Source organism: Euleptes europaea, chromosome 19 (assembly GCF_029931775.1).
Source record: "Euleptes europaea isolate rEulEur1 chromosome 19, rEulEur1.hap1, whole genome shotgun sequence".
NCBI classification, from domain to species: domain Eukaryota; kingdom Metazoa; phylum Chordata; class Lepidosauria; order Squamata; family Sphaerodactylidae; genus Euleptes; species Euleptes europaea.
The window spans coordinates 21,882,959-21,909,400 of record NC_079330.1 but is presented as its reverse complement, the minus strand read 5'-3'; the positions used below and the strand labels follow the sequence as shown (position 1 = coordinate 21,909,400).

The 26,442-nt window shown below is 49.1% G+C and overlaps 1 protein-coding gene and 1 pseudogene across 1 annotated transcript in view; one reads left to right on the top strand and one right to left on the bottom strand.

The window, feature by feature from the left end:
* The window catches only part of CLIP2 (CAP-Gly domain containing linker protein 2), a 41,730-nt gene extending 16,858 nt beyond the window's left edge, over positions 1-24,872 (bottom strand). Inside the window, exons 1-8 of the mRNA XM_056864993.1 lie at positions 24,863-24,872; positions 22,086-22,627; positions 14,124-14,248; positions 10,686-10,899; positions 8,402-8,599; positions 8,089-8,192; positions 5,496-5,556; positions 1,553-1,657 (exon numbers count right to left, since the gene is read on the bottom strand). Coding sequence (XP_056720971.1) covers positions 1,553-1,657; positions 5,496-5,556; positions 8,089-8,192; positions 8,402-8,599; positions 10,686-10,899; positions 14,124-14,248; positions 22,086-22,627; positions 24,863-24,872 — 1,359 coding nt within the window. The remainder of the gene's footprint in view (positions 1-1,552; positions 1,658-5,495; positions 5,557-8,088; positions 8,193-8,401; positions 8,600-10,685; positions 10,900-14,123; positions 14,249-22,085; positions 22,628-24,862) is intronic.
* Positions 12,628-12,801, top strand: LOC130491840 (U2 spliceosomal RNA; annotated as a pseudogene).
* Positions 24,873-26,442: the final 1,570 nt, after the last annotated feature.

Below are 26,442 nucleotides of genomic sequence, written 5' to 3'. Positions count from 1 at the left end.
ATTATTGTCTGAGGTATATACCATTTACAGAGCCCCGTAGCGCAGAGTGGTAAGCTGAAGTACCGCAGTCAAAGCTCCGCTCACAACCTGAGTTCGATCCCAACTGTAGTTGGTTTCAGGTAGCCAGCTCAAGGTTGACTCCCCATATAAAAATATGTTTCTATTTGCCCAAGTGGAAAAAAAATTGCAGTTTACATGTTCTGCTAAGGGACTGGGGGAAACACACCCAGCCTTTCTTCTTAATCAAGGGTATATGCGCTAACAGCACCTTAACATCCAAGCCATAAACATTAAAGAAGCCAACCCATTTAAAAAAAAACATAGCCTGGTAACAAAGCTGAAAAGAAATTCAGACAGGATCTGTTAAAAGCTGATTAAAAACATGGCTCGCCTCCTCCACCCAAAAAACCCAACCGCCCTCAAAAAAAACACGCAATTAGAACACAGAAAAATAAATCAGTTTATGGAAACTCAGCAAAGCTACTGCTGGATGGTTATTTGGTTATTTGAAGGAAGGGTATCCCCACGTTTTAAATGCTGGGACACGTTTTAAATGCTGTTGGCTTACAGTGCAATCCTAAGGAGAGTTACTCCAGTCTAAGCTCACTGAAAAGAATGGGCTTAGACTGGAGTAACTCTCCTTAGGATTGCACTGTTAATGTTGCTAATTGCTTTGGGTGGGGTGCTCAATGGGATTTGTTTGTGGATTGTTTTTTAATCACATTGCAACTGGCATGTAAATGCATTCTAGTAAAAAAATTGTTCTACACACCCTTGGGTAGGACAGTAGACATCCAAATATACTGAGGAGTTGCATGCCTGCCACCAGTAAATGGCCACCAGTAAGTCAGGGGATGATTATTATCGAGGGGTTAAATTCGATGGCAGATGGCACAACAGCTCCAGCCCAAATGGTACCATGTGGCATGAAAAGCTTGGAGACAGGGGCGGACTGGCCACGTCGCTTACCGGGAAATATCCTGGTGAGCCTCTCCCCTGGAGGGCCACTGGTGGAACCAGAAGCAAGCACAGGTAAGTGCCGGTCCAAGCACCAGCTCTGAAGGGGCCACCTGGGTCAAACCCTTTCATGGCAACGGAGATCGATGCCAGCTCACCAATGGCTTCCTCCCATACCGCTGCCAGTTTGTAGGAAAAGACCACAGGCGAGCCAACACCCATAGCTGGCACTGCTTGTCGGGTCTTAACAGAGTGGCCCCCGCAGTGTCGGCCGGTGATATCCCAGGGGCAGCTCAGCTTGGCTTGCGCCCCTTGGGGCCGTATGAGCTTCCCCGTCTGCCCCTGGCTTGGGAAGAGACGCCAGATGGAAGCAATGTTGCTATGGGATAACAAAGAAGGCAAACCAGCAAGGGGTTACCCACCCTTCCAGAAAGTGAGGAAGGAGAGGGGAACGTTGCAAAATAAAGGACAGGATGGAGTCATGGTAGCCCAAATGAAAGAAAGAGTAGTCAGTGTTGTCGATGCAACAAACAATCTGATTGGCAGGCGTTGGCTAGCGTGGGACGGGATGGAGCAGGGGAAAGGGATAGATTACCCTGGCGTCCTCCAACTCTTTGAGAAGCTTTTCAGCCTGTGTCTTCTCAAACAGGAGGCTCTGCTCGAGCTCCCGTATTCGGGCATGCTCCAGCTGGGTCTGAGTCTGGTCACGCGCCAGGAAGAAAAGAGGAGACGGCCAACGAAAAGAAGGGGGGGGAGATGAGGAGAGAGCAGAAGACAAAGGGGTAAACAAGAGGACGAGAGAAGTCTACAACATTATCTTCGGCATACAAGAACAAAAGAAAGGCAGTTCACATCAGGAGGAAGAAAAGAGAACCAAGTCTGAAGAGGCCAGGAAAAGCCATTCAAATACGACGCACCCTTTAGAAATATAAAGCCCCTCGCGAGAAGGGATACCTTTTGATTCTCACCTGTGAAGAACCGAAACACGCTCACCCTGAGGCAAAACATGTACTTCTGAAACTATTCAGCTCCCAACCGGTCCAATAGATCAGGGGTCCCCAACCTTTTTGAGCCTGTGGGCACCTTTGGAATTCGGATACAGGGTGGTGGGCGCGGCCCCAAAACGGCTGCCGTTTTGTTTCGAGACAAACCACAAGCCGTTCCGAAGCAAGCAAGCCTAGCTGCCCCTCCTCAGACTCATCATTTGGGAAGAACTTATGAAACAGGACAGAGATTCTTCACCGTTGCATCGTAAAAAAGCTTGCAACCTCAGCTCCATCAGTACGATTCAGTGAAAAATCTCATCACTGACAAAGACGCAGATGAACCAAAGCCACCGTTGGCCTTCAAGCAGCCATTAAAATTCACCTCCATCCCACCATTCTCCACATCATATCAGATCCTGGAGCTCTGGAAAGGTCCATAATCTGAAAGGCTGAACTCCAGCTTTGGGTGCAGAAGGTTCCGTCCCTCGCATCCCTAGTAAAGGATCTCAGTAGCATTTAGGGTTGCCAACCTCCAGGTGGTAGCTGGAGATCTCCCACTATTACAACAGGTCTCCAGGCAACGGAGATGCTAAGGAAGTCTCCCACTCCAGGCAGTGACCAGCCTCCAACCTAGAGTTGCCAATCTTCAGGGGGTGGCTGGAGATATCCGGCTATTACAACTGATCTCCAAGTGACAGAGATCAGTTTACCTGGAGAAAATGGCCACTTTGGAAGGTGGACTCTATAGCTTTATACCCCATTGAGGCCTCTTCCCTCCCCAAACCCTGCCCTCCTCAGTCTCCACACACACCCCAAATCTCCAGGTATTTCCCAACCCATAGCTGGCAACCTTACTCCAACCTGCTTCACTTCAGGTACCTGCCATGTATAGGACAGCCCCACCAAGGCCACTGGGTCTACCTAGCTCAGCATCATCTACTGTGATCTGAAGCCAAGTTGCCAGCAGTTCGCTGAAGCCCTTCCCAACTCTCAAGATACCAATGACCGAATCCAAGACCATCTGCATGCCATGCAGATAGGGTTGCCAACTTCCAGGTGGCACCTGGAGATCTCCTGCTATTACCACTGGTATCCAGGGCAATCAGGACCAGTTCCCCTGGAGAAAATGGCCACTTTGGAAGGTGGACTCTATGGCATTACACCCATTGAAACCCCACCCCTCCCCAAACCCCACCCTCCTCAGGCTCCACCCCCAAAATCTCCAGGTATTTCCCAACCTGGAGCTGGCAACCCTAGTTCCACTGGAAGTGAAAGACCTTTCTCTGCCCAAGACCTTGGAGAGCTGCTGCCAGTCAGAGCAGGCAACACTCAACTCATCAAACCACTGATGTGATTCGGCTACCTATGTTAATATATCATAAGGTAATTCCTTCAATACCGCTATAGTATAGCCCAGGGATCCCCAATCTTTTTGAGCCTGTGGGCACCTTCAGAATTCTGACACCAGAGGGTGGGTGCAACCACAAAACGGCTTCCAAAGGAGAAGGAAAAACCGCAAAATGTCAGGGAGCGAGGTTAGGCATAACTCTGATATTAACTCTTTAACATTTCAGGCAGAATCTCAGTTTAACAAGATTCCTCTTTAAATGAAATACTGTTTTAAAATTATTTTCTTGCATACGCACCGCTTACTTTTGGTGACCCAGCAAAAATCCTCATGCTGCGGTGACGGCTGCTGCCAAACCAACCTTTTTTAAAAGTCTGTCGAGTCAATCACATCTCCATTGGCCAATCAGAAGCTCTGGCAGGCAAAAGCCCCATCTGGCCCTGCCCATTTTCTAAAACAACTTAGCGGTTGCCAGCAAAGGTGTGGGCACCACACGTTGGGGACCCCTAGTCCAGCTAAGTTTTCCCTTACAATGTAAGATGCTTCGGGCACAGATTGAACTCAGCTCGCAGCTATCCTTGAAAAGCTTCTCTCTGTTTTCCAGAGATCCTCCAATGCTGTCTCTCCTGCCATCGACTGAAAGCCAGATCGTTAAGAATGCATCTCACAAAACTGACCTCCACATACATCCACACAGCCTGTGATGCTCCGCTCCTTAACCCACTCTGGCTTCCCTACTCATTTGCGCTGGGTGTGTCTCAAAACAGACCAGTGTAGCCCATGTTGCCTCTAGGACAAGATGCATGGGGGAAGGGAAGGGTTTCATATGAACAAAAGCAGGAAGTAACCCACCCACCCCCATCCTTATTTACCCAAACCACCCATGTCACATTCTAAAGCATCACTCTAAGAATTCCTGGAGCAATTCTGCAGTTGCAGACTTCGGACAGCCCTCATTTCCATTAAAAGCACATGCGCAGTAGACATCTAGCACAAAAACAGGAGAAACGTAAGTTGAGCATGTGTTGGAAGCTCCTTCCCTACAAGGAATGTCTGAAGCTTTCCCGGCTCTGCACCTTGAAGCATCTATCAGTGAAGTTTGCCAAAGCCAGCCGCTTATTGACTGTATGAACAGGGGGCATAGAGGGAGCAATTGCTTGGTGCTAGGCAGCAGTCAACTGGACCTTAGCTGCTGTATGGCACCGGGGGTGGGGGGCTGTTGATGGGGTTCAGCCCCTCTTGGCACAATTCTGTGCATACAGTGCAAGTGGGGTTGCCAACCTCCAGGTACTAGCTGGAGATCTCCTGCTATTACAACTGATCTCCAGCTGATAGAGATCAGTTCCCCTGGAGAAAATAGCCACTTTGGCAATTGGACTCTATAGCACTGAAGTCTCTCCCCTCCCCAAACCCCGCCCTCCTCAAGCTCTGCCTCCGGTGGCGAAGAGGGACCTGGCAACCCTAGGCACAAGAAAATGTTGTTCTGGCCATTCTCATTTGCTTTAATAGCCCTCTAAAGAATCGAAGCAAAGTGGAGGGGGGGGACCAAGCTTAGGGTTCATTATCAAGATTTATAGAATGATGCACAGGGTAGAGAAAATGGAACACTGATCTGGATCTCCCAGGCTGGCCTGATCTTGTCAGATCTCAAAAGCTAAGCGAGGTCAGCTCTGGTTAGTACTTGGATGGGAATACCACCAAGGAATATCACTGTGCAGGGGGAGTCAACGGCACCACCTTTGAATGACTCTTGCCTTGAAAACCCTACTGGGTTGCCAGACGTCGGCTGCGACTTGACGGCACTTTACACACAGAGAGAAAATGAGCAGGGAGAACTTTTCACTCTCGTTCTCTAAGGGACCGCAAAATAGTTGTGGGTGGAAAGGGGGGGGACATGATGCAAACGTCACACGAGCCTGCAAATCTGCTCTGCAAGTCATCTGCCTTTCAGAGGAAATAAATAACAAATCTCAAAAGAGCAAAAACATTTTTTAAAAAATCAAAACCAAAAAGCGATCCATTATTGACTGCAGCAATTCAGGAACTCCCTCCAAAGCCCAACCTAGTTTTCCTTTGTCAATACCATTCTGCAAGAACACACCGTCCTGCTGGGAAAGAAGACTACAGAACTGCCTGAGGGATTTGCTAAATGCCACAACTAATTCAGGACATGCATTTTAGAAAACGGACATGTGGCAGATTACCTCCAAGTCTCCCTTTGTAATGGACTCTTCCTCCACACGAAACTGGAGGTCTTCAACCTTCCTGTGGTAAGAAGGATAAAAAAGGGAGAGAAAGAAAGACCAGGAAAGGTTAAACTTGGGATTTCACATATATTTATTTAGGTACTGATACCCAAAGCAGCTTAAAAGGAGTGAGGGAGGCCATACAATATCAAAACGAGATGAGTTGCAAATAGGGTTGCCAACCTCCAGGTACTAGCTGGAGATCTCCAGCTATTACAACTGATCTCCAGCCGATAGAGATCAGTTCCCCTGGAGAAAATGGCCGCTTTGGCAATTGGACTCTATGGCATTGAAGCCCCTCCCCTCCCCAAACCCCGCCCTCCTCAGGCTCCGTCTCAAAAAGTCTAATTGCAAAGATAAGCTGCCGCCAAAGAAACATAAAAGCCCTGCTGGATCAGACCCAAAGTGGTATAGTGGTTAGAGTCTCGTGCTAAGGTCTGGGAGACCTGGGTTCAAATTCCAACCCCGCCATGAAAGCTTGCTGGGTGAAATCAGACATTTAGGCCTTCGCTGAATATTTCACAGAGCGAAAACATGGCCTCTTGCAACCCGATTAACAGTGCTGCCAAAAAACAGCTTAGACCAAAACGCATTTGCTGTGATTCATGACTCTTTGGAAAAGGCAGCAAGCAAATCTACAAACGCTAGCGTAGAGCGCTCGATTTAACCCATCTTGTGATCTCTCTATTTATAAACCAAGGGTCTCTCTTCTAACACAGATTGCCCCGTTGCCGCTCACGTGCTACCTAGCGAAGGTTGGAGAAGAGGCTGTGTGGGTTTTATTCCTCTTTGGGGCCCAGGAGGAACCATGACTCCTTGTCCCAACACCAGGATTTGACCCTTGTGCAGTTCTCAGGATTCTAAGGAAACTGGGGGCCCATCACCAAAGAACTGACGGGTTATTTTGATCTATGAACCTTCATCTCTACAACCTACTGGCTATAAACAGTTCTCCTCACTCCCTCTTTGGTCTTCTTACAGCCAGAGGCAAGCCTTGAAAGCCCCTGGGGACAATATGGCCTCCAGTGAATCCCAGAAAGGACACCGCCTCTGATGTGTATACAAAGCACTGCTTTAAATCCCAGCCACAGCAAGGCTAGACGGAAAGAATCGCACCCCCAGGAATATCTCCCAGCAGAAATTGGGAGATCGCCCACAGAGGCCCCTGTGGTCTCATATGGAATCTCAGGGGCAAATTCCCATTCCTGGTGGAAGCTGGTGGAGAGCCAGCATGGTGTAGTGGTTAAGAGCAGTGGACTGTAATCTGGAGAACCGGGTTCGATTCCCCACTCCTCCACATGAGCGGCGGACTCTAATCTGGAGAACCAGGTTGGTTTCCCCACTCCTCCACATGAAGCCAGCTGGGAGACCTTGGGCCAGTCACAGTTCTCTCCGAACTCTCTCAGCCTCACCTACCTCACAAAAGGTCTATTGTGAGTAGAGGAAGGGAAGGTATTTGTAAGCCGGTTTGAGACTCCTTAAAGGTAGAGAAAATCAAGGTATAAAAACCAACTCTTCTTCTTCTGGTAGGTGGTGGGCCCTCAGCTGGGTATGAGCTTTGCCCTCCGTGACAATATTCTACACCAGCTCCTCCCCTCCCCTCGTTCCTCCAGATTGCTTCCTCCTACGAGACCAAGGTCTCATTTCCCATGTCTTTTGGAACACTGGCTTTTCAAGTCCAGTGTATGCTGGTTTCTGAGGTCCATGCTTGTCCCTTCCTGCTTTCCTAGGCCTGTCTGAGCCCTTCATCTCTCTCCACGATCCAAGCAACTCAGCCAATAGACACACACATACCGTCCGGCCTGCCCTGCCCCTCTCTGACATCAGAGCAGCTCAGCCAATCACCACCAGAACCTTAATGACTGCCAAAGCAAACAAAAAACCTCAGTGAGGTCGTTTATGCATGGATATTTTCACTAACGTTTGCCCCCGGTCTGCCCCGGTTGTTCCTTGGAGTTATGCATGAGTTTTCCCTCCATTAGAGATGACCTCACTGCCAGCCCTCACAAATCCTGGGACTTCCCGTTCCTCTGTTAACTCGATTCTTCCCTCGCCCCTGAGCTCAGCCCGGGTGAAATCCCCATGCATAAGGCAAAGCACGGGACAGGCAAGCTTGGTTTCTCTCACAGCCAATTACAAAGCAGCGTGTAAAGAGGCGGGGATTCAAATGCTTCCTGCTTCCTCAGAGCTCTTTCTGAGCAGAAGAAAGGCTTTTTAAAACCGAGGCTTGGATTTCTCCCCCAACCCTTTAAGATTGCTCCATTTTTTGATCTTAAAATGCTTTTTTAAGCAGCAATTGGGTTTGGGGGGTGGAATTTTCTCTCACAATAAGCTCTACAAAGTAAGCCAATTACAAAGCAGCACTTAAAGGGGCGGGGACTTGATTCGAGCTTGGAGACTGCTGGTGCATAGATTCCCAACAGGAAAGTGTGGGTCCAGCAAGCTACGAACCTCAGGTAAAACTCCCATGCGTAAAAGACCCGAGCCACAGGACATGAGCTTCTCTGAGAGCTCTCTGCCCAGTCCTTTCAACATCCTCTGGGGCAGATACCTTTTCTCCTCTTCTAACTGGTTCAGCAACTCGACTTTCTCCTTCTGCGCTCCATCGAGCAGGGTCCGGGCTCGCTGCAAATTCCCCTCTGCTTCAGCAATATACTAGGAGAAGAACAAAGGGAAACGGAAAATCAAAACACACAGAGAAAGAGCCGGCGTGGTGTAACGGTTAGCGTGTCAGACTAGGATCTGGGAGATCCAGGTTCGAATCCCCACTCTGCCACGGCTGACCTTGAGCCTATAATAAAGCTAGAGTCATTCCATGTCATGCGCCTGACCTCCCGGGCGCCTGTTGCCACAGGTTACCATACCTGTTCATGCTGGGCCTTCAGGATGGCGATCTCCTTCTCCACCTCGCAGATGCGACTCGTCGCCTTGGCAACCTCGGCTCTCTCCAGGTCCCGCTCCGCGAGCAACTGCTCAATGTGCTGCTGTTTCTCCTTCAGAGCCTCCTGCAGGGCTGTCGTGCCGGAGATCTTCCGGGCGTAGCGCGAAGACGTCTCCGTCAGCTGGAGGACAAAGGGCGGGGCTTGAACCATGGTTTGGCTGTACGACCCTTTCCCTTGTCCTTCAACAAACTCCATGCCCAACAAACTCCATCCTGCACCTTCTGCCTGAATGTGGGTGCCACCCCCTCCTCTCCAGCTGGAGAGCCAGCGTGGTATAGTGGTTAAGAATGGTGGTTTGGAGCAGTGGAGTCTGATCTGGAGAACCGGGTTTGATTCCCCACTCCTCCACATGAGCGGCGGAGGCTAATCTGGCGAACTGGATTTGTTTCCCTGCTCCTCCACATGAAGCCAGCTGGGTGACTAGTCACAGTTCTCTTAAGAGCTCTCTCAGCCCCACCTACCTCACAGGGTGTCTGTTGTGGGGAGGGGAAGGGAAGGTGATTGTAAGCCGGTTTGATTCTTCCTTAAGTGGGAGAGAAAGTTGGCATATAAAAACCAACTCTTCTTCTTCTTCTCCCTTCCTTTCAAACTTCTTTACAAAACCTGTGGGAATAGTTCCGAGCTTCCTGGAGGTCTGTGGGCAAGTATGGCCTGAGACCAACACTGTGGGAATGAGCTGGCTGGCTGTTGTGGCCGCTACTGATCCCCCTGGGCCTCCAAAGGGCATGAGAGCAGAGGGGAGGGCTCCGGCCTGGAGGGGGACAGGTTTGGATGCTAAGGAAGTGTCCCAGAGGAGTCTGGAGTGGGGAGAGTGAGGAATCACCTGGGCAGGCGGAGCATGGCAGTAGGAGTGAGGGAACTCCCCAGAAACCATGCCAGGTGGACTAGGGCCTTTTATGCATGGGTTGTTTCTGTTGGATATTTCTGTTTCTTGTTTGTGGCTTCCTAGAGGCACCTGGTTGGCCACTTTGTGAACAGACTGCTGGACTTGATGGGCCTTGGTCTGATCCAGCAGGGCCTTTCTTATGTTCTTATGGATATGTTGCTCTCTCAGTGCACTGTATTTGCAGTCAAATTCTTTAATCATTCTGCACAGGGGGCTGAAACTGACCAACACTCACTGTGAAACTGGCCAAATATGCAGCCTCATAAGTTGTTTGTGATTATTTCAGTGTTTTCCCTAGTCACAGACAAAAAAAACCCTGTTCAATCAGGACTGAAACCAACCAAATAAGCAGCCTCATACTATTCCAGCTTCGAGGGAAGGGGTTGGATGGGGGGAAAGGCATGGGAGGGAGAAGCGAGGATGGGCATGGGGAGCAAACTTCAAATTGACAGGACCAGCTTTCGATTTGGGATCGAGGCAGACATTAAACTCGGGGTAAAACAGTCCACAAAACGTGGGGAAAACGCGAAGGGAGAGCAAGGTGACTTCTAAAGGTTGGAAAATATATGCATAATGAAAACAAACTTCCAAAGTACTCGGGGCCTGATGGCGACGGAAACAACCCACACATAAAAGGCCTAGAAAAGCTGGATAAAAGTGGTTTCCTCACAACAAGTGGTGAGAGGTGTTTATGGAGGAACTATGGGGAAGAACCCCTAGCTCTCTCCGTCCTATATGTTATTGTGCCCAGACTGATTGCATGAGATCTTGTGCAAGCAAAAAACTGAAGTAAAGAGACAATAAATTTGACTTTGTACAACAGGCTACCATGGTCTTTTGCTGGCATTTCCACTCGTGCAAGAGCTGCAGTGCCAGTGGAAATTTTGCACCAGATCCAACCCTGTATGCATGCACGCGCCAAGTCATTTGCACAATGGTGCAAATGTCCATTCAATGCATGCAACAAAGACGCTGGGTTTTTCCACCCCATTTTCCCCAGAGTACAAAACTGGAATGAATGCACATTCAGATACTCAAACTGTACACATACACATCTATTAGGGTTGCCAACCTGCAGGTGGTGGCCGGAGATCTCTCACTATTACAACTGATCTCCAGCCGATAGAGATCAGTTCACCTGGAGAAAATGGCCACTCTGGCAATTGGAGTCTATGCTGTTGAAGTCCCTCCCCTCTCCAAACACTGCCCTCCTCAGGCTCCACCCTCCAAATCTCCAGGTATTTCCCAACTCGGACCTGGCAACCCTAACATCTATACATAATGCAGCATTGGAAACCCCTAAAGAAAGCTGGTACTTACTAATCCGCTTCGGCTGGGTCGTCCCCCGACAGAGGAGGCCACCGAACTGACGGAGCTGATGGAGGAGCTGCTGGGGCTGTGGGTCAAGGCCGAGACGCCCATGGCCAGCCTCTTGCTCTTCTTGGCTTTGGCGGGGCTGGTGGAGGGGAAGCCGATCCGGATCACCTTGTGAATAGGAGCAAAGAGGCCAAACTTGGGCGGGCACTGGAAATATCTGGAGAAGAAAGCAAGACAGGCAGAGATTATATTCCTGCTGCTTCAATAAAACCACTGCTCAGGGATGGCGGGTCTCTCCTCAGGCCCTGATGGTGAAATGGAGCCTCCATGTTTAGAGGCAGTCTCTCTCTGAATCCCAGCAGCTGAGGGGAAGGCTCTGACCTCACCCTGCTTGTGAGCTTCATGGAAGCATCCGGTCGCATCTCCTTTGAGTCTGTGGAGGACCTGACTTTATAACTCCAGGGCGGCGGGACCTGCAGCCCCCAGCCGAAGGGGTCGTGTTGGTCTGAGACCGGTTTTTAAACTCTGGCAAAGACAGGTCAGAACAGCTGCTTCGAAATGATTCATTTTCTCCTCCGGTGGGAAAGCCTGGATGGGGTTCCTTCCCTCTTTCTTGGCTGGGCCTTCCTTCGGCAGACAGCCGGGACAGCTGCCAGCTGTTTGTGCAAATGCAAGGAGGTATTTTGGAACAGCTGCTCACAACTGGGGAAAGTGCTCAGCAAGTTTATAAAAACCTCCCCTTGACTTTTTCCAGTAGTTAGCGGATATAATGTTACCAGTGATCCATCCACTCTACTAACACAAGCCCTGGCATTCTCCCTTGGGAAACCAGCCCCCCCAGCCCCATGATTAGAAAGTGTCTCCTTCACATCACTTTGGCTTTTGAATCTGCCCCCGCCAAGGGCAACAGACTCATTTTCCTCCAGATAAATCACCTTCTTCCCAAGCTCTTTATACCCTCATAAAAAAAGGTAAAGGTAAAAGTCCCCCGTGCAAGCACCGGGTCATTCCTGACCCATGGGGTGATGTCACATCCCGACGTTTCCTAGGCAGACTTTGTTTACGGGGTGGTTTGCCAGTCCCTTCCCCAGTCATCTTCCCTTGACCCCAGCAAGCCGGGTCCTCATTTTACTGACCTCGGAAGAACGGAAGGCTGAGTCAACCTTGACCCGGCTACCTGAAACCAACTTCCGTCGGGATCAAACTCAAATCGGGGGCAGAACTTGGACTGCAGTACTGCAGCTTACCACTCTGCACCACGGGGCTCTTTATACCCTCATAAGGGAACACTTTTGAGATAATCAGTGACTGCCTTTTGCAAAAGAAAAATGAAGTCTACTAAAAAGGACCTTTTGGCTAAGATCAAGAGTGGCCACAGCAGCGGACAAGCCCAGAGAGATGAGAGCGACCACCCGAGGAGGACCCCCTGTGCCCAGAGAAGACAACCGCGACGTCCAGGACCCACACCCAAAGACTGCGAGCAGTGAGGAAGACTGGCCAGGCCCCACAGGCCACCACAATGCAGGGACCAGGGCTCTGCCTAGGATTGCCAACTTCCAGGTAACAGCTGGAGATCTCCTGCTATTACAACTGATCTCCAGCCAATAGAGATCAGTTCCCCTGGAGAAAAAGCCGCTTTGGCAATTGGACTCTATGGCATTGAAGTCCCTCCCCTCCCCAAACCCCACCCTCCTCAGGCTCCGCCCCAAAAACCTCCCACTGGTGGCAAAGAAGGGCCTGGCAATTCTATCTCTGCCCTGCTCCCCCACCATGGACTATCTCCCTATGGACTTTGCACAAATTTCTCAGTCGCTGGACAGTCCGTGTATGTGGAAACAACATCTGTTGTATTTGCTCCTTATTACAGTTGTATAAAATGGGTGCACCTGCGTTTTCCGGGACTGGTTTGTATTGACTCAATTTTCTTGACCATTTGTAATGTTTGAAACATTATCTAAATAAAAATCAATCTGTTCTTATCAGTTTAATATCTGATACATCCTCTATTTGAGGACTATATATTAAATGGATTTTTGGAACTGGGAGTTGGAATAGGGGCTTGCTCCAAAAAAAGGGGGTACAGTAGAACTGCACCTAACATGTTCTTATGCTGCCCTGGGGAGGACTTCTTTTTGCAGAGATTACGAGCAAAAAAACAAAAACACATCAAATGCACGTCCAAAATCTTCTCACTCAGCCCACCCCGTAACTCAGTTATTCACCTCTGTAAGCTTTCTGGAATAGACCAAAAAGCAGTTAAGAACTTCATGAGCACCCAAGATCCATTCTCTTTCCCAAAGAGAAGTCAGCCCTGACCTGGATAGCCCAGGTGAGCCTGATCTCATCAGATCTCGGAATCTAAGCAGGGTCAGCCCTGGTTAGTATTTGGATGGGAGACCACCAAGGAATACCAGGGTAGCTGTGCAGAGGAAGGCACTGGCAAACCACCTCTGTTGGTCTCTTGCCATGAAAACCCCAAAAGGGGTCGCCATAAGTCAGCTGCGACTTGAAGGCACTTTACACACACACACAAGAGAGGTCAGCCTGAAGGGCCCATGTGGGGATGGCAATTGACCCATCCCCCAGCCGGCTCATGCCCAAGATCATCCCTGGCAGCTTGATATCACTGGGGGCGGCAAGGGGTGCGACGGTGACACTTCTAGCACTTTGGGAGAAAAACATTTCTCTCTCTCCACATTCTCCGCCCCATGTTATTTTATAAGCCTCTGCCTTCTCCCCTTTTCTTCCTAAACTGCCCTTGCTTTGAAAGTACTCTGAAAGACGAGGTGAGGGGCCGTGGCTCAGTGGTAGAGCATCTGCTTGGCATGCAGAAGGTCCCAGGTTCAATCCCCGGCATCTCCAGTTAAAGGGACCAGGCAAGTAGGTGATGTGAAAGACCTCTGCCTGAGACCCTGGAGAGCTGCTGCCGGTCTGAGTAGACAATACTGACTTTGAAGGACCAAGGGCCTGATTCAGCATAAGGCAGCTTCATGTTTTCTTAACCTTTTAGAAGAGGGGCCATGGCTCAGCGATAAAGCATCTGCTTGGCATGCAGAAGGTCCCAGGTTCAATCCCTGGCATCTCCAGTTAAAGGAACTAGGCAAGTAGGTAATGTGAAAGACCCCTGCCTGAGACCCTGGGGAGCCGCTGCCGGTCTGAGTAGACAGTACTGGCTTTGGTGGACCAAGGATCTGATTCAACAGAAGGCAGCTTCACGTGTTCATGAGGTGGGGCCATGGCTTGGTGGTAGAGTACATGCTTGGCATGCAGAAGGTCCCAGGTTCAATCCCTGGCATCTCCAGTTAAAAGGATCAGGTAGCAGATAATGTGCCTGCGACTTTAGGGAGCGGCTGCCAATCAGAGGAGACAGTACTGACCTTGACTGCCCAATGGCCTGGCCCAGAATAAGGCCAGCTTCATGTGCTTGTTACCATTCAGTACCTTGTTCCGGCCACGGCACCGTCATTCTTCCCCAGCGGTTCATCCAGTTCCACTCCGCACCACTCTCCTTTGGCAAAATCCGTCTCCCCCACATAGCGCACAACACCCGTTTTTGTTCCACCAACCTGTTGATTATTGTAGGGAGACAGAGAAAGAGAGAAAGAAAGAGAGAAGGGTTTAAACTCTAGAACAGGTAGGGTTGCCAGGTCCCTCTTCGCTATTGGCGGGAGGTTTTTGGGGCAGAGCCTGAGGAGGGCAGGGTTTGGGAGGGGAGGGACTTCAATGCCATGGAGTTCAATGGCCGAAGTGGCCATTTTCTCCAGGTGAACTGATCTCTATTGGCTGGAGATCAGTTGAATTAGCAGGAGATCTTCCGCTATTCCCTGGCAGTTGGCAACCCTAGGAACAGGGGTCCCCAAACATGGTGCCAGTGGATGCCACAGCTCCCTCTGGTACCTTTTCTGGCACCTGCCAAGTGTTTTTTAGGAAGTGAGTGGAGACAGGTAAGGCTTTTGCCCAGCAAGGCTTCTGACTGACTGGCCTTTTATGCATGGCTGTTTCCCTCGCGGTCATCCCTCCATCTTTGTGTTGATTATGCATGCCGTTTCCAACCGTCAGAAGTCGCCTCGCTCTCCCCCTGCGCTTCCCCGCATTTTCGAATTCGAGATAAAACAGGTCCCTGAAAACGCGGGCAAAACGCGGGGAAACGCAGGGGGAGAGTAAACCCACTTTCCTGTGTGGCGATCAGTCACACCGAAAAACCTGATATGAATCCATTTTAAAGGGCACGTCTGTCATTCACACATGAACACCAACCACAAAAACGTGTTGAGCAGCCCGTGAAAAAAACCCAGCCAAACCTCCTTTGCTTATGATTGTTTTAACCGCTTGAACCAGGAGTGAGACCCCAACAGTGTTATAAGTCGGGGCCGACGCTCCCGCCTTCTTCCCTGTTTGCTCCAAAAAAAGATTTGCAAATAGATTTAAGCCAATAATGAGGGATTGGAGTTCTGATGTTAATAGCATGACCTTGGCAAGAAGTCCCCTACTGCAGCCTTTCCAGCACCGACGGAATTCACATGTGGCGGCCAGCTCAGGGGTGGAAAAAATTCAATCTGATTGGCAAGCCGGTCTATTCAGCCCAGATAATCTGCTAATGCTGCTCAAATAAATGTGCTCTTAATAATAAAAAAAGGTTGCTGACAGTTCTGATTGCTCCACCGGTGGAATAGACACGCTGAATACTAAGTATTTGCTGACAGCCATAGAAAGGACGCATCCCAAGTGGACAGGAATAATGTTGTTATGGCTATTGAGTAAGCAGTTGACCTTTTCTCTAGCCTTTTGTTCGGTAGATAAAGACTCTTCCTCAATGGCCAACAGATAGCTAGATGTTTCTTATGGATTTTGTACAGTGATTGCTGATGCTTGGCCAGAGGCTACAATCCATTTGCTTGTGGGAAGGCACAAAGAAAACAGTTTGGCTATCAACTTTTTATTTAGAATAGGGGTGGGGAATGTTGCTCCTGCTCTGCATGGTCGGGGCCGGATTCTACAGCCAGCTCCTGCTACCTCCGCCTGCAGGGATGAAATGAGGACACACTGGGTAAGAACTCCCCCCGCACCGCGCACTCTGGCCCTGCCCCCTTTAACCCCTCCATTGTCACAACTTCCGCCCCCAGCCCTCTTGTAGTACAGAGGGAATACGTTTCTCAAGCGCCCAGGTGGGAAAGGTTACTACAGTTTCTTGGGCGGTCCTAGCAGCTCCATAGCTAACGACTCTTCTGCAAGGGGGAAAAAAGGTTCCTTTTCTCGGCAAAACAAACTCACATCCGCCTTGAATAGAGGGTATTCCTGTCCTCAGGAGGGGGGGATTGCTAGTCTTAGATCCTTCTGAGCTAGAGATCTGCCAGGACCCATGAAGGGCCGGACCAAATGATTTTGCGGGCCTTAAATGGCCCCAGGGCCTGACGTTCCCCACCCCCTGTTTTAAAGTCTCCTGTGCTGGGGGCTATCACTACCTGGGGCCATGGCTCAGTGGTAGAACATGCTAGGAAAAGTTGAAGGCAGCAGGAAAAAAGGAAGACCCAACATGAGATGGATGGACTCTATAAAGGAAGCCACAGCCCTCAGTTCGCAAGACCTGAGCAAGGCTGTTAAAGATAGGACGTTTTGGAGGACATTGATTCATAGGGTTGCCATGAGTCGGAAGTGACTTGACAGCACACACACGCAGTCAGCAAAGAAGTCTGAGATTTGAAGCTAGGTGGTGGAAAGCCTTTGGAAGTGGGAGCCGCTCCGTGCATGCCATTTGCTTTTGGGAGACAGATATTATTTAGACTAGCATGGCCTGTCTGGGTGCCCACCTGCACAGCTTCATCGTTTGTAAAACATGGACACATGAAGCTGCCTTGAACTGAGTCAGACCTTTGGCCTATCAAGACCAGTATTGCCTACTCTGACTGGCAGCAGCTCTTCATGGTTACGGGAAGAAATCTTTCATGTCTCCCACCACCTGCTCCTTTTAACTGAAGATGCCAGGTGGGAACTGAACCTGGGACCTTCTGCACGCAAAGCAGATGCTTTACCAGTGAACCATGGCCACATCTCAAACAAACAGCTCACACAGTTAAACTCGGTCGTTTATGCATGGGTACTTTCACTCACGTTCACTCCCGGTCTGTCTTGGTTGTTCCTTGGAGTTATGCATGAGTTTCCATCTATTAGAGATGACCTCGTGGCCAGCCCTTGCAAAATCCCGGGACTTCCCATTCCTCTATTAACCTGATTCTTCAATCTCTCCTGAGATCAGCCCAGGTGAAATCACTGTGCATAAGGCAAAGCGCAGGACACGGAAGCTTGGGGGAGTGACGTTTCTCTCACAGAAAGCACTTCAGCCAATTACAAGGGGCGGGGATTCAAATGCTTCCTGCTTCCTCGGAGTTCTTTCTGAGCAGAAGAAAGGATTTTAAAAAACGAGGCTTGGCTTTCTTCTTCCCAACAGGGTTCCTTTTAGAGAGCTCCATGTTTTTATTTGTTTATAAAATGCTTTTTAACACAGCAGTTGGGTTTCCATGGGGGGGGGCGACTTTTCTCTAACAGTAAGCGCTATAGCCGATTACAAAGCAGCGTTTCAAGGGGTGGGGACTCAAATGCTTCCTGATTTGAGCTTGGAGACTGCCGGTACATAGATTCACAACAAGAAAGTGTGGGTCCATTGAGCAACAAACCTCGGGTAAAACTCCCATGCATAAACAACCTTCAAGTACTCTCTCCTTCCAAGGAAATGGACCCCACCTGGAATTTTGTACGGCTAGAGTAGCACAAAGTGGCAGAACACTATTCCCTTCTGCAATCACTTGCAATCTCTTAGGGCTTCTCTGAATTACCATTCCCCACCACCACTATCTGACAGGTATGCTCATTAGTGGAATTTAGTGGCATCCCTCAAGTAATCCCTTCACTGCCCCTCTTTCTGGTTCACTTTCTTCCTAATCATTAAAGCCGAGCTTGGTTATCACAAGACCCTCCAACACAGCTGAGCCAAGACGGTCTTCGAAGAATGGCATGGTGAAAATAATCCCACTGGGATTCGGAGGGAGAAAACCTAGAATTAACTACGTCTCGTAATTATGGGGTTGTCATGGCTCCGAGACCGCCCACGCTTTCCCCTCCGCCGCAGACCGCTGAGGTCCGGGTGCCGATGGAAAAGTAACGCAAGCAGAACACTAAATGAAGAAGGCATGTTTGCACACAGGCAGGGCTAATTGGAACCAGGCTCAACCCCAGAACGAATTCCCACGTCGACTGGCAGCCGCGCTTTGCAGGAGACAATCTGAAGTGTCCCTGCCAAGCAGAAGCACACAGCCCCCCGCCCAGCCCCCTCCTGCACTAGACAGAAACTGGACCTTACACCTATCCTATGTTCAGACAACATGGTGCTGGCGCAATATCGAGGGGATCTATGTGTGGCTGAGAGGTTTCTGGGAGATGCGGTTGTAATGGCTGAAAAGGACGCTTGTGTGAGGGGCTTGATCCTCCTGCCTCCTTAGCTCTTCTCAGGAGTCATCTCTGCACAGGGAGACTGGCCCGGCTGCCACGCAATACTTTCCAACCTCTCACAGACAGAGGTTTTGGGATTCGCTATAATTATGCCCCTAATGCCCCATTCTAAGGTCACCAAGCGTGTAACTGAAGTGAAGGGTTCCCTCTTTTCCCGGCAAATGACCGTTTTACCAGAAGAGTCACAATCAGGGCTTGGGTCAGAGTTTACAGTTCCAAAAAGCTGTACATGGGGGAGAGCTAAGCTGTTTCTGTGTGCGTCTGATTCCCAGAGAGAGAGGCAAGATTTTTAAACAGTGATTCCAAAAATAGTGTAGCAAGAAGAACATGGAGATAGATCACAATGGGTAGCCGTGTTAGTCTGTCAATAGCAGTAGAAAAAAGAGCAAGAATCCAGTAGCACCTTAAAGACTAACCCGCTATTTCTGGCAGGGTATGAGTGTTCGTGAGCCACAGCTCACTTCTTCAGATACCTTCTTCAAGAAGAACATGGACTGACACTTCTATGCCAAGCCATTTATTTGGGGGAGGAGCACATATCTGTAAGTTGCATATGAAAAGACATGTTTCTGGTTTGTTTGGGGGGCACTGTTCATTCCGATCTCCTTCTGATGCTTTTAAAATAACTATCTGCATCTGAAAGCAGTCCACCTCTGCTGGATCACAGCGGCGCAAACTGCTATGAAGCTACCGTAAAGCAAACTGCCCCAAACTGCGGTAATAAACATCACAAAAGCAGCCACCAAAAGAAGAAGAAGAAGAGTTTGTGTTTATATGCTGACTTTCTCTGCCACTTAAGGGAAAATCAAACCAGCTTATAATCACCTTCCCTTCTCCTCCCCACAACAGACACCCTGTAAGGTAGGTGAGGCTGAGAAAGCATGACTAGCCCAAGGTCACCCAACTAGCTTCGTGTGTAGGAGCAGGGAAACCAATCCAGTTCACCAGATTAGCCTCCACCGCTCATGTGGAGGAGTGGGGAATCAAACCCGGTCCTCCAGATCAGAGTCCACCACTCCAAACCACTGCTCTTAACCACTACACCACGCTGGCGGTAAACAGAGACACAAAATGGGTAAGCATTGGAAGAGGCAAGTGGGAACATTTCAGATTCTCTTTCCAAGTCCTCTTTTTGAAGTTTTTTTTTTTTTGCCTATAAATGCTCAGTGCAGCCCAAAACACAGCTATGGAGACAGCCAGTTGTCTGTGCAAACTCCTCACTAGAGAAAACTGCCCCTGTCTTTACACACCAGGTGGGAAACATCTGTCCTGGCCAATTCGGACTGCTTTAAAAGCAACACATAAAATATGACACCAGAACGGATGACAGTAAAGCCCTTCACACAAGCTGCAAGAACAGCCGCCAACCCTGAGCTTGAAAGGGAGCCAAAAAGCAATTATCTTATTTCCTTGATGGAAAAGGGCTCCATCTATCCAAAATGAATGCAGCCACAGATGCAGATAAAAGTCACTGAGAAGAAAGGGAGGGGGGGAGGATTTGTCCCTGCAATCTGAGTCTCAGGAGCGCTCCTGCGAGCCTCTCCTTGCAAAACGGGGTTTTAACATTCCTAGTCGCTAACTTGGTGGGACCACGGTACAGCATCTGCCGTACACACAGAAGGTCTCAAGTTCAATCCCCCTGGCATCTCCTCCCACGACTACACTTTGCGCCTGCCTCCAACCACCCCAGGCTGAAGCACCCAGAGCTCCAGGCCACAGCCCACCTGCGTGCAATCCTCTCCAACACCTGGATAAACACTTCCTCTCCGACAAAAATAACCGCGGAGGTCTTTTTATGAGCAATTCTAGGGATTGAATCCTGGAATTTTGTTCCCTGAAGAAGCCAGTGAGCCAGAGCCCCTCAGAAGGTGGAACTTGGTACTGAAAAAGGTCTTCAGGGTAGTTTCAGGCAGGTAGTCTCTGGCAGCCAAGAAATCAGAAGGAGATTGAGACTGGGAAGGGCAGCCATGAAGGAGCTAGAAAAGATTCTGAAGTGTAAGGATGTGTCACTGGCCACCAAGATTAGGTTAATTCATGCCATCGTATTCCCTATTACTATTGGTATGTATGGGTGTGAAAGCTGGACAATGAAGAAAGCCGACAGGAAGAAAGTAGCCTCCTTTGAAATGTGGTGTTGGAAGAGAATGTTACGGATTCCGTGGACTGCCCCCCAAAAAAACAAATCAGTGGGTTATAGATCAAATCAAGCCTGATCTGACCCTAGAAGCTAAAATGACTAAACTGAGGCTATCATATTTTGGTCACATTATGAGAAGACAAGAGTCACTGGAAAAGACCATCATGGTAGGAAAAGTTGAGGGCAGCAGGAAAAGAGGAAGACCCAACAAGAGATGGATTGACTCAATAAAGGAAGCCACAGCCCTCAATTTGCAAGATCTGAGCAAGGCTGTAAAAGACAGGACATTTTGGAGGACACTGATTCATAGGGTCACCATGAGTCGGAAGCGACTTGACAGCACTTAACACACACACTGGTAGTAGAACAAAACTGAACTCCAGAAGTGTTTTAAAGACCAACAAAAATTTCCAGGGCATAGGCTTCTTGAGTCAAAGTTCACTTCATCAGATACAAACAGAATGAAGATCCATCATCCCTTAAGTCTATAGGGTTGCCAACCTCTAGGTCCTAGTTGGAGATCTCCCGCTATTTCAACTGATCTCCAGCCGATAAAGATCAGTTTCCCTGGAGAAAAATGGCTGCTTTGGCAATTGGACTCTATGGAATTGAAATCCCTCCCCTCCCCAAACCCCGCCCTCCTCAGGCTCCGCTCCAAACATTTCCAGGTATTTCCCAACCCAGAGCTGGCAACCCTATTGGACCATAACCAAAGCGACCATTTTCTCCAGGTGAACTGATCTCTTTCGGCTGGCGATCAGTTGTAATAGCAGAAGATCTCCAGCTATTACCTGGAGGTGGGCAACCCTATGATCCAAAAAGGCATAAATGAGATGTAAAGATGTGGTCTCTGCATAGGTTTAGCTGCCTGACTGATCTGGGAGCCATTTTTTCCCCCGCCTGGCTGTTTAGTACGTGTCTGGCGGAGCTGCTGTGCCAGCAATTGTTCTCTGCGCCCTGCCGAGGGAATAAACACAGCCATTCCTCTGACACGGGAGTTGGAGGTGACTTCATGCCATGGCTCAGCAAACTGCTATAGAGCTTGGCTGTTTGATGGTGGGTTTTGGTTCCGTCTGCAGCAGATTGCAAAGGACAGGGCTTTATGGGATTGGATAAGAACATAAGAAAGGCCCTGCTGGATCAGACCAAGGTCCATCAAGTCCAGCAGTCCGTTCACACAGTGGCCAACCAGGTGCCTCCAGGAAGCCCACAAACAAGGCGACTGCAGCAGCAGCACCATCCTGCCTGTGTTCCACAGCACCTAATAGAATAGGCATGCTCCTCTGGAGAGAATAGTTGTGCATCATGACTAGTATCCATTTTAACTAGTAGCCATGGATAGCCCTCTCCTCCATGAACATGTCCACTCCCCTCTTAAAGCCAAGTTGGCAGCTATCACTACATCCTGGGGCAGGGAGTTCCACAATTTAACTATGCGTTGTGTGAAGCAATACTTTGATCTGTTTTGAATCTTTCACCCTCCAGCTTCAGCAGATGTTCTGGTATTATGAGAGAGGGAGAACAGCTTCTCCCTGTCCACTCTCTCCATACCATGCATAATTTTATAGACCTCTATCAGGTCTCCCCTTAATTACCTTCCTTCCAAGCTAAACAGCCCTAAGCGTTTCAACTGCTACTCATAGGGTAGTTGCTCTTAGCCCTCTCTATGATTCTATAACTTTCTAGCTTCCTCTTACATTGTTTTATTTAAAAAAAAAAATAAGAATGGCTAGTGGAACAAATTTTTTTTTTAAGGAACTCACAAGGACACGGTCTCCAAGCCGGAAATCTTTATCCCCTTTCTTCACCGACCCGCTGTCCGACAGGTTCGATCCGGATTCGTTCCCCGTCTTCATGGTGCTGTTGAGGACGCTCTCCCGCAGCGGAATGACACGGGTGGAGAGAGGTGGCGTGGATGTCCCCGAATGGAGGGACAAGTTCTGAGCAGTCAGGGACTCCACGGAGTGGGTGTCGCTCCCCGAGCCCTCCGCCGTGGGCTGACGGGTCAGCTTGGAAGGCCGCGTGAAAATCCCCTGCAGCGGCTGGCACTCGAAGTAGCGCATGCCACCCACGGAGCCGTCGTTCTTCCCAACCGGGTCATCCAGAACTACCCCCGCCCACTGTCCAGGGGCAAACTGGGTCTCTCCCAGATACTGGATCACTCCTGGCTTCACTCCGTTCACCCAGACGCGTTCACCCACCACGAAGTCTCCCAGGAAATCATCGCCCACCTCGGCGACCTTTGATCCTGGGGGCTTCTCAGCAGCAACTGTAGAGGTGGAGCCCTGTTTGTGCAACGGGGAGCCTGTAAAATCAAAGACGGAAGGGTCATGCGAGATTAAGGCCTTCAAAGATCTTATATGTATTTAAGGTATTGTTCGAGTTATTGGCAAACTGAGCACCCTGAAGAAATGTTCTGCATAAAATGGGTGGGTCATCTGTATACAGACTGAGGGACAAATCATAGTTTCTTTTCGATAGCTGAAAAGGGAGATTACAGCTGCTTGTAGTGCATATCCAATACCACTTTTGTACCAGTAAAACCAGCTTTCGTTTCAAAACTCTGCAAAGTGTGTTTGATCCGAAATAGAAGTGGGACAAAAGAAATAGAGGTATGTGGATATGTATATACCTACAGATAAATACTACGTGCAATTACTCTCGAGCCTCTTTCAGCGGTATAATTGTGCATTCATTTAAAATGAGTAAAAACATGAACAGAATAAACAAGAACACAAAAAAATGAAGGGAAATAACAAAGGAACAAATTTCATTTCTTTGCCTGGTGGTTCAGTAAGAACATTCAAAATAGTCAGAGGAAGTAGGAGACAGCTGAAAATAACAAACTGACATTGAAGTTTTCCAATCAACTAAGTGAGACACATCTTGCAACAAAAGAGGTTTAAGTAGAAGAGTCTGGAGAAGGAAGGAGATAGAAAAAGAATATTTCTTGTTGAAACCAAAAGCAAACGTAATAATGAAAACAGATGACGCTTCGGAAACAGAACTGATTTTTGTCCTGCAGATACCCAAGATCAGCCTACAGTAAAAGCTGTTTCATCAACAGTGTGCTTCTAAGGCACAAACCTTCATACAATACCATATCCGTATTTTGGGAATGTCGGGCATTGAGCAGTTTCAAAGATCCCAGCAACACTGTGACTTTGTAGACTAGGAACTGTGTGTGGAATGACCCTAAGAACCAACGAATGCTCAAAAGTAGTTAATTTCAGCCATGCTGGTTGTTACAATAGCACATTCAGAGAATCAAGAAACCCATGCACTAATCTTTTTGCAAGACAGTCCAGGAACTCCCCATTCAAAAACCAGGAACACGCCAGCCCACACATAATAAAAGGTGTGGGGAACTGAGTGTGGGTTTGTTTGCCCTTTCCCCCTCTAGTGTGGGTTTGCTTTGCCCTTTTTTTGCCCCTTTTTTCCCTAAAGAAGAAGAAGCAGAAGCTCCTGCCCCCATATGTTGCTAAAAGAGCATTCCTGACTGCAGGTTCACTTCCAGCCACAATTCAAAGTGCAGGTTCCCACCTTTCTGACCCTAAATGACCAGAGGACCAGGTTACTGTTTGTTCCCATCTCTCTCTGTTTCAGAAAGCACATAAGCAGAGCATAAATGCAACAGCCTACACCCCTGTGGCTCGTCTCCAGCAACTAGTACTCGAAAGATATGTCACTTTGAACACAGAGGGTCTGTTCCTCACAAGAATGTAACAATTGTCCCGCTGGATCAGGCTAAGCATCCATCATTTTGTCCCAAACGGTGGCCTCTGGAAGTCAACGGACATCCTCTGTCCCATCTTTGCCTCCTCTTCCAAACCTGGTAATCCGAGGTATACTGCCTCCAAACACGGAGGGCCCCTGTTTAGCTTTTGATGGCCACACCAAAGGTCTCTGATTTGGTGTCCACAGGGTTGCTAGCTCCTGGTTAGGAAATAAAGGTAAAGGTCCCCTGTGCAAGCACCGGGTCATTCCTGACCCATGGAGTGACATCACATCCCTACGTTTACTAGGCAGACTTGGTTTATGGGGTGGTTTGCCAGTGCCTTCCCCAGTCATCTTCCCTTTACCCCCAGCAAGCTGGGCCCTCATTTCACTAAACTCGGAAGGATGGAAGGCGAAGTCAACCTTGAGCCGGCTACGTGAAACCAACTTCCGTCGAAATCGAACTCCGGTCATGAGCAGAGCTTGGACTGCAGTACTGCAGCTTACCACCCTGAGCCACGGGGTTGGGAAATACCTGGAGATTTTTGGGGAGCGGCCTGAGGAGGGTGGGGTTTGGGGAGGGGAGGGACATCGATGCCATAGGGTCGAATTGCCAAAGCGACCTTTTTCTATAGGTGAACTGATCTCTATCGGCTGGGGATCAGTTGTGATAGCAGGAGGTCTCCAGCTAGTACCTGAAGCTTGGCAACCCTATGTCCACTGCATAGAATCACAGAGGCAACCAGGGGGAAGGAGCACTGACATTTCGCAGAAGCAGCCAAACTCGTACATCCCCTTAGGAACTTTGCTCAGGGTTGCTCACGTTCTGCCATTATCGTTTTCTCCCGATCCGTAAAGAAGCGTAAACGGGCCTGACAGCTTCCCTTCCTCACTCCGAGAAGACCCCAAACGCATTTTACGTTCTGAAAATATCCCAACGGCTATGCCTGAAGACAGTGAAGAAAGCTGATAGGAAGAAAATATTCCTTTGAAATGTGGTGTTGGAGAAGTGTTACGGATTCCGTGGACTGCCAAAAAAAAAAAAATCAGTGGGTTATAGATCAAATCAAGCCTGAACTGACCCTAGAAACTAAATGACTAAACTGAGGCTATCGTATTTTGGTCATGTCATGAGACGACCACTGGGAAAGACAGTCATGCTAGGAAAAGTTGAGGGCAGCAGGAAAAGAGGAAGACCCAACAAGAGATGGACTGACTCAATAAAGGAAGCCACATCCTTCAATTTGCAAGATCTGAGCAAGGCTGTCAAAGATAGGACATTTTGGAGGACTTTCATTCATAGGGTCGCCTTGAATTGGAAGCGACTTGACGGCACTTTACACACACATGCCTGAAGAGGAAAAGCGAAAAGGGACTACGCTCCAGTTGGTGCCGCACGCTCTGACAACCGCTGCCCGCATGAGCATCAGGAAGGGGACTAAAAGCGCCACTGACCTTGTCATGCATCTGTGTTGTAACTGGCAGCCCGGGGCCAAAATCCTGCCTTCGGGCATCTGCCACCAAGAAAAGGTAACACCAAGAAGAAGAGCCCTGCTGGATCAGGCCAGTGGCCCATCTAGTCCAACGCCCTGGAAATACTTCACCCTAACCAAGAGAGAGCGAGGCGGCCTGAACGTGGCGCTGCTGTTAGCCCTGCCTTTCTCGTCGGCTGCCGAATCCAGCTCTTAATCCTGTTATGCCTGGGAAAAAGCCCATGCCAAGAATGCCAGCTGTCAGGAGGAGCAGAAATGCAGCTGAGCTGCCCCGTTGCCATGGCTATCCGGGTATATCAAGAAAAGCGATGCCTCCGTGGGAAAACACCACAAATATCAGACTTTCCTCAAACATCCATGGGGGGAAGCTACGCTGCCTTTCGCCGCGGGTAGCAGCCCAGGTTAAACAAGCCAGGGTGCAAGTATGAAGTTCCCTGGAATAGTATTGCCGCCTCACCAGCAACAATGTTTAAATTGGCCCTTAGACAGGGAAAAGCAGATCTCCTATGGCCTATTAGCAATGGGCCTATCTCTGTGACAGATGGCTCTTACTTTGAGGCAAGGGAGGACTTGAATATCACCAGGATCCAAGGCGATGAAGAGGTTAGAGTGTCAGACTAGGACCTGAGAGGCCTAGTTTAACTGTTTTTAATGCCAGGTTTGCCATATGCCCACAACTGCTTCATTATTAAAACAAGAGTTTCCGTCTAGACATTAGGAAGCATTTTCCAACAGTTAAAGTGGTTCCTCAGTGGAACAGGCTTCCTTGGGAGGTGGTAAGCTCTCCTTCCCTGGAGGTTTTTAAGAAGAGGTTAGATGGCCATCTGTCAGCAATGCTGATTCTATGACCTTAAGCAGATGATGAGAGGGAGGGCATCTTGGCCATCTTCTGGGCATGGAGTAGGGGTCG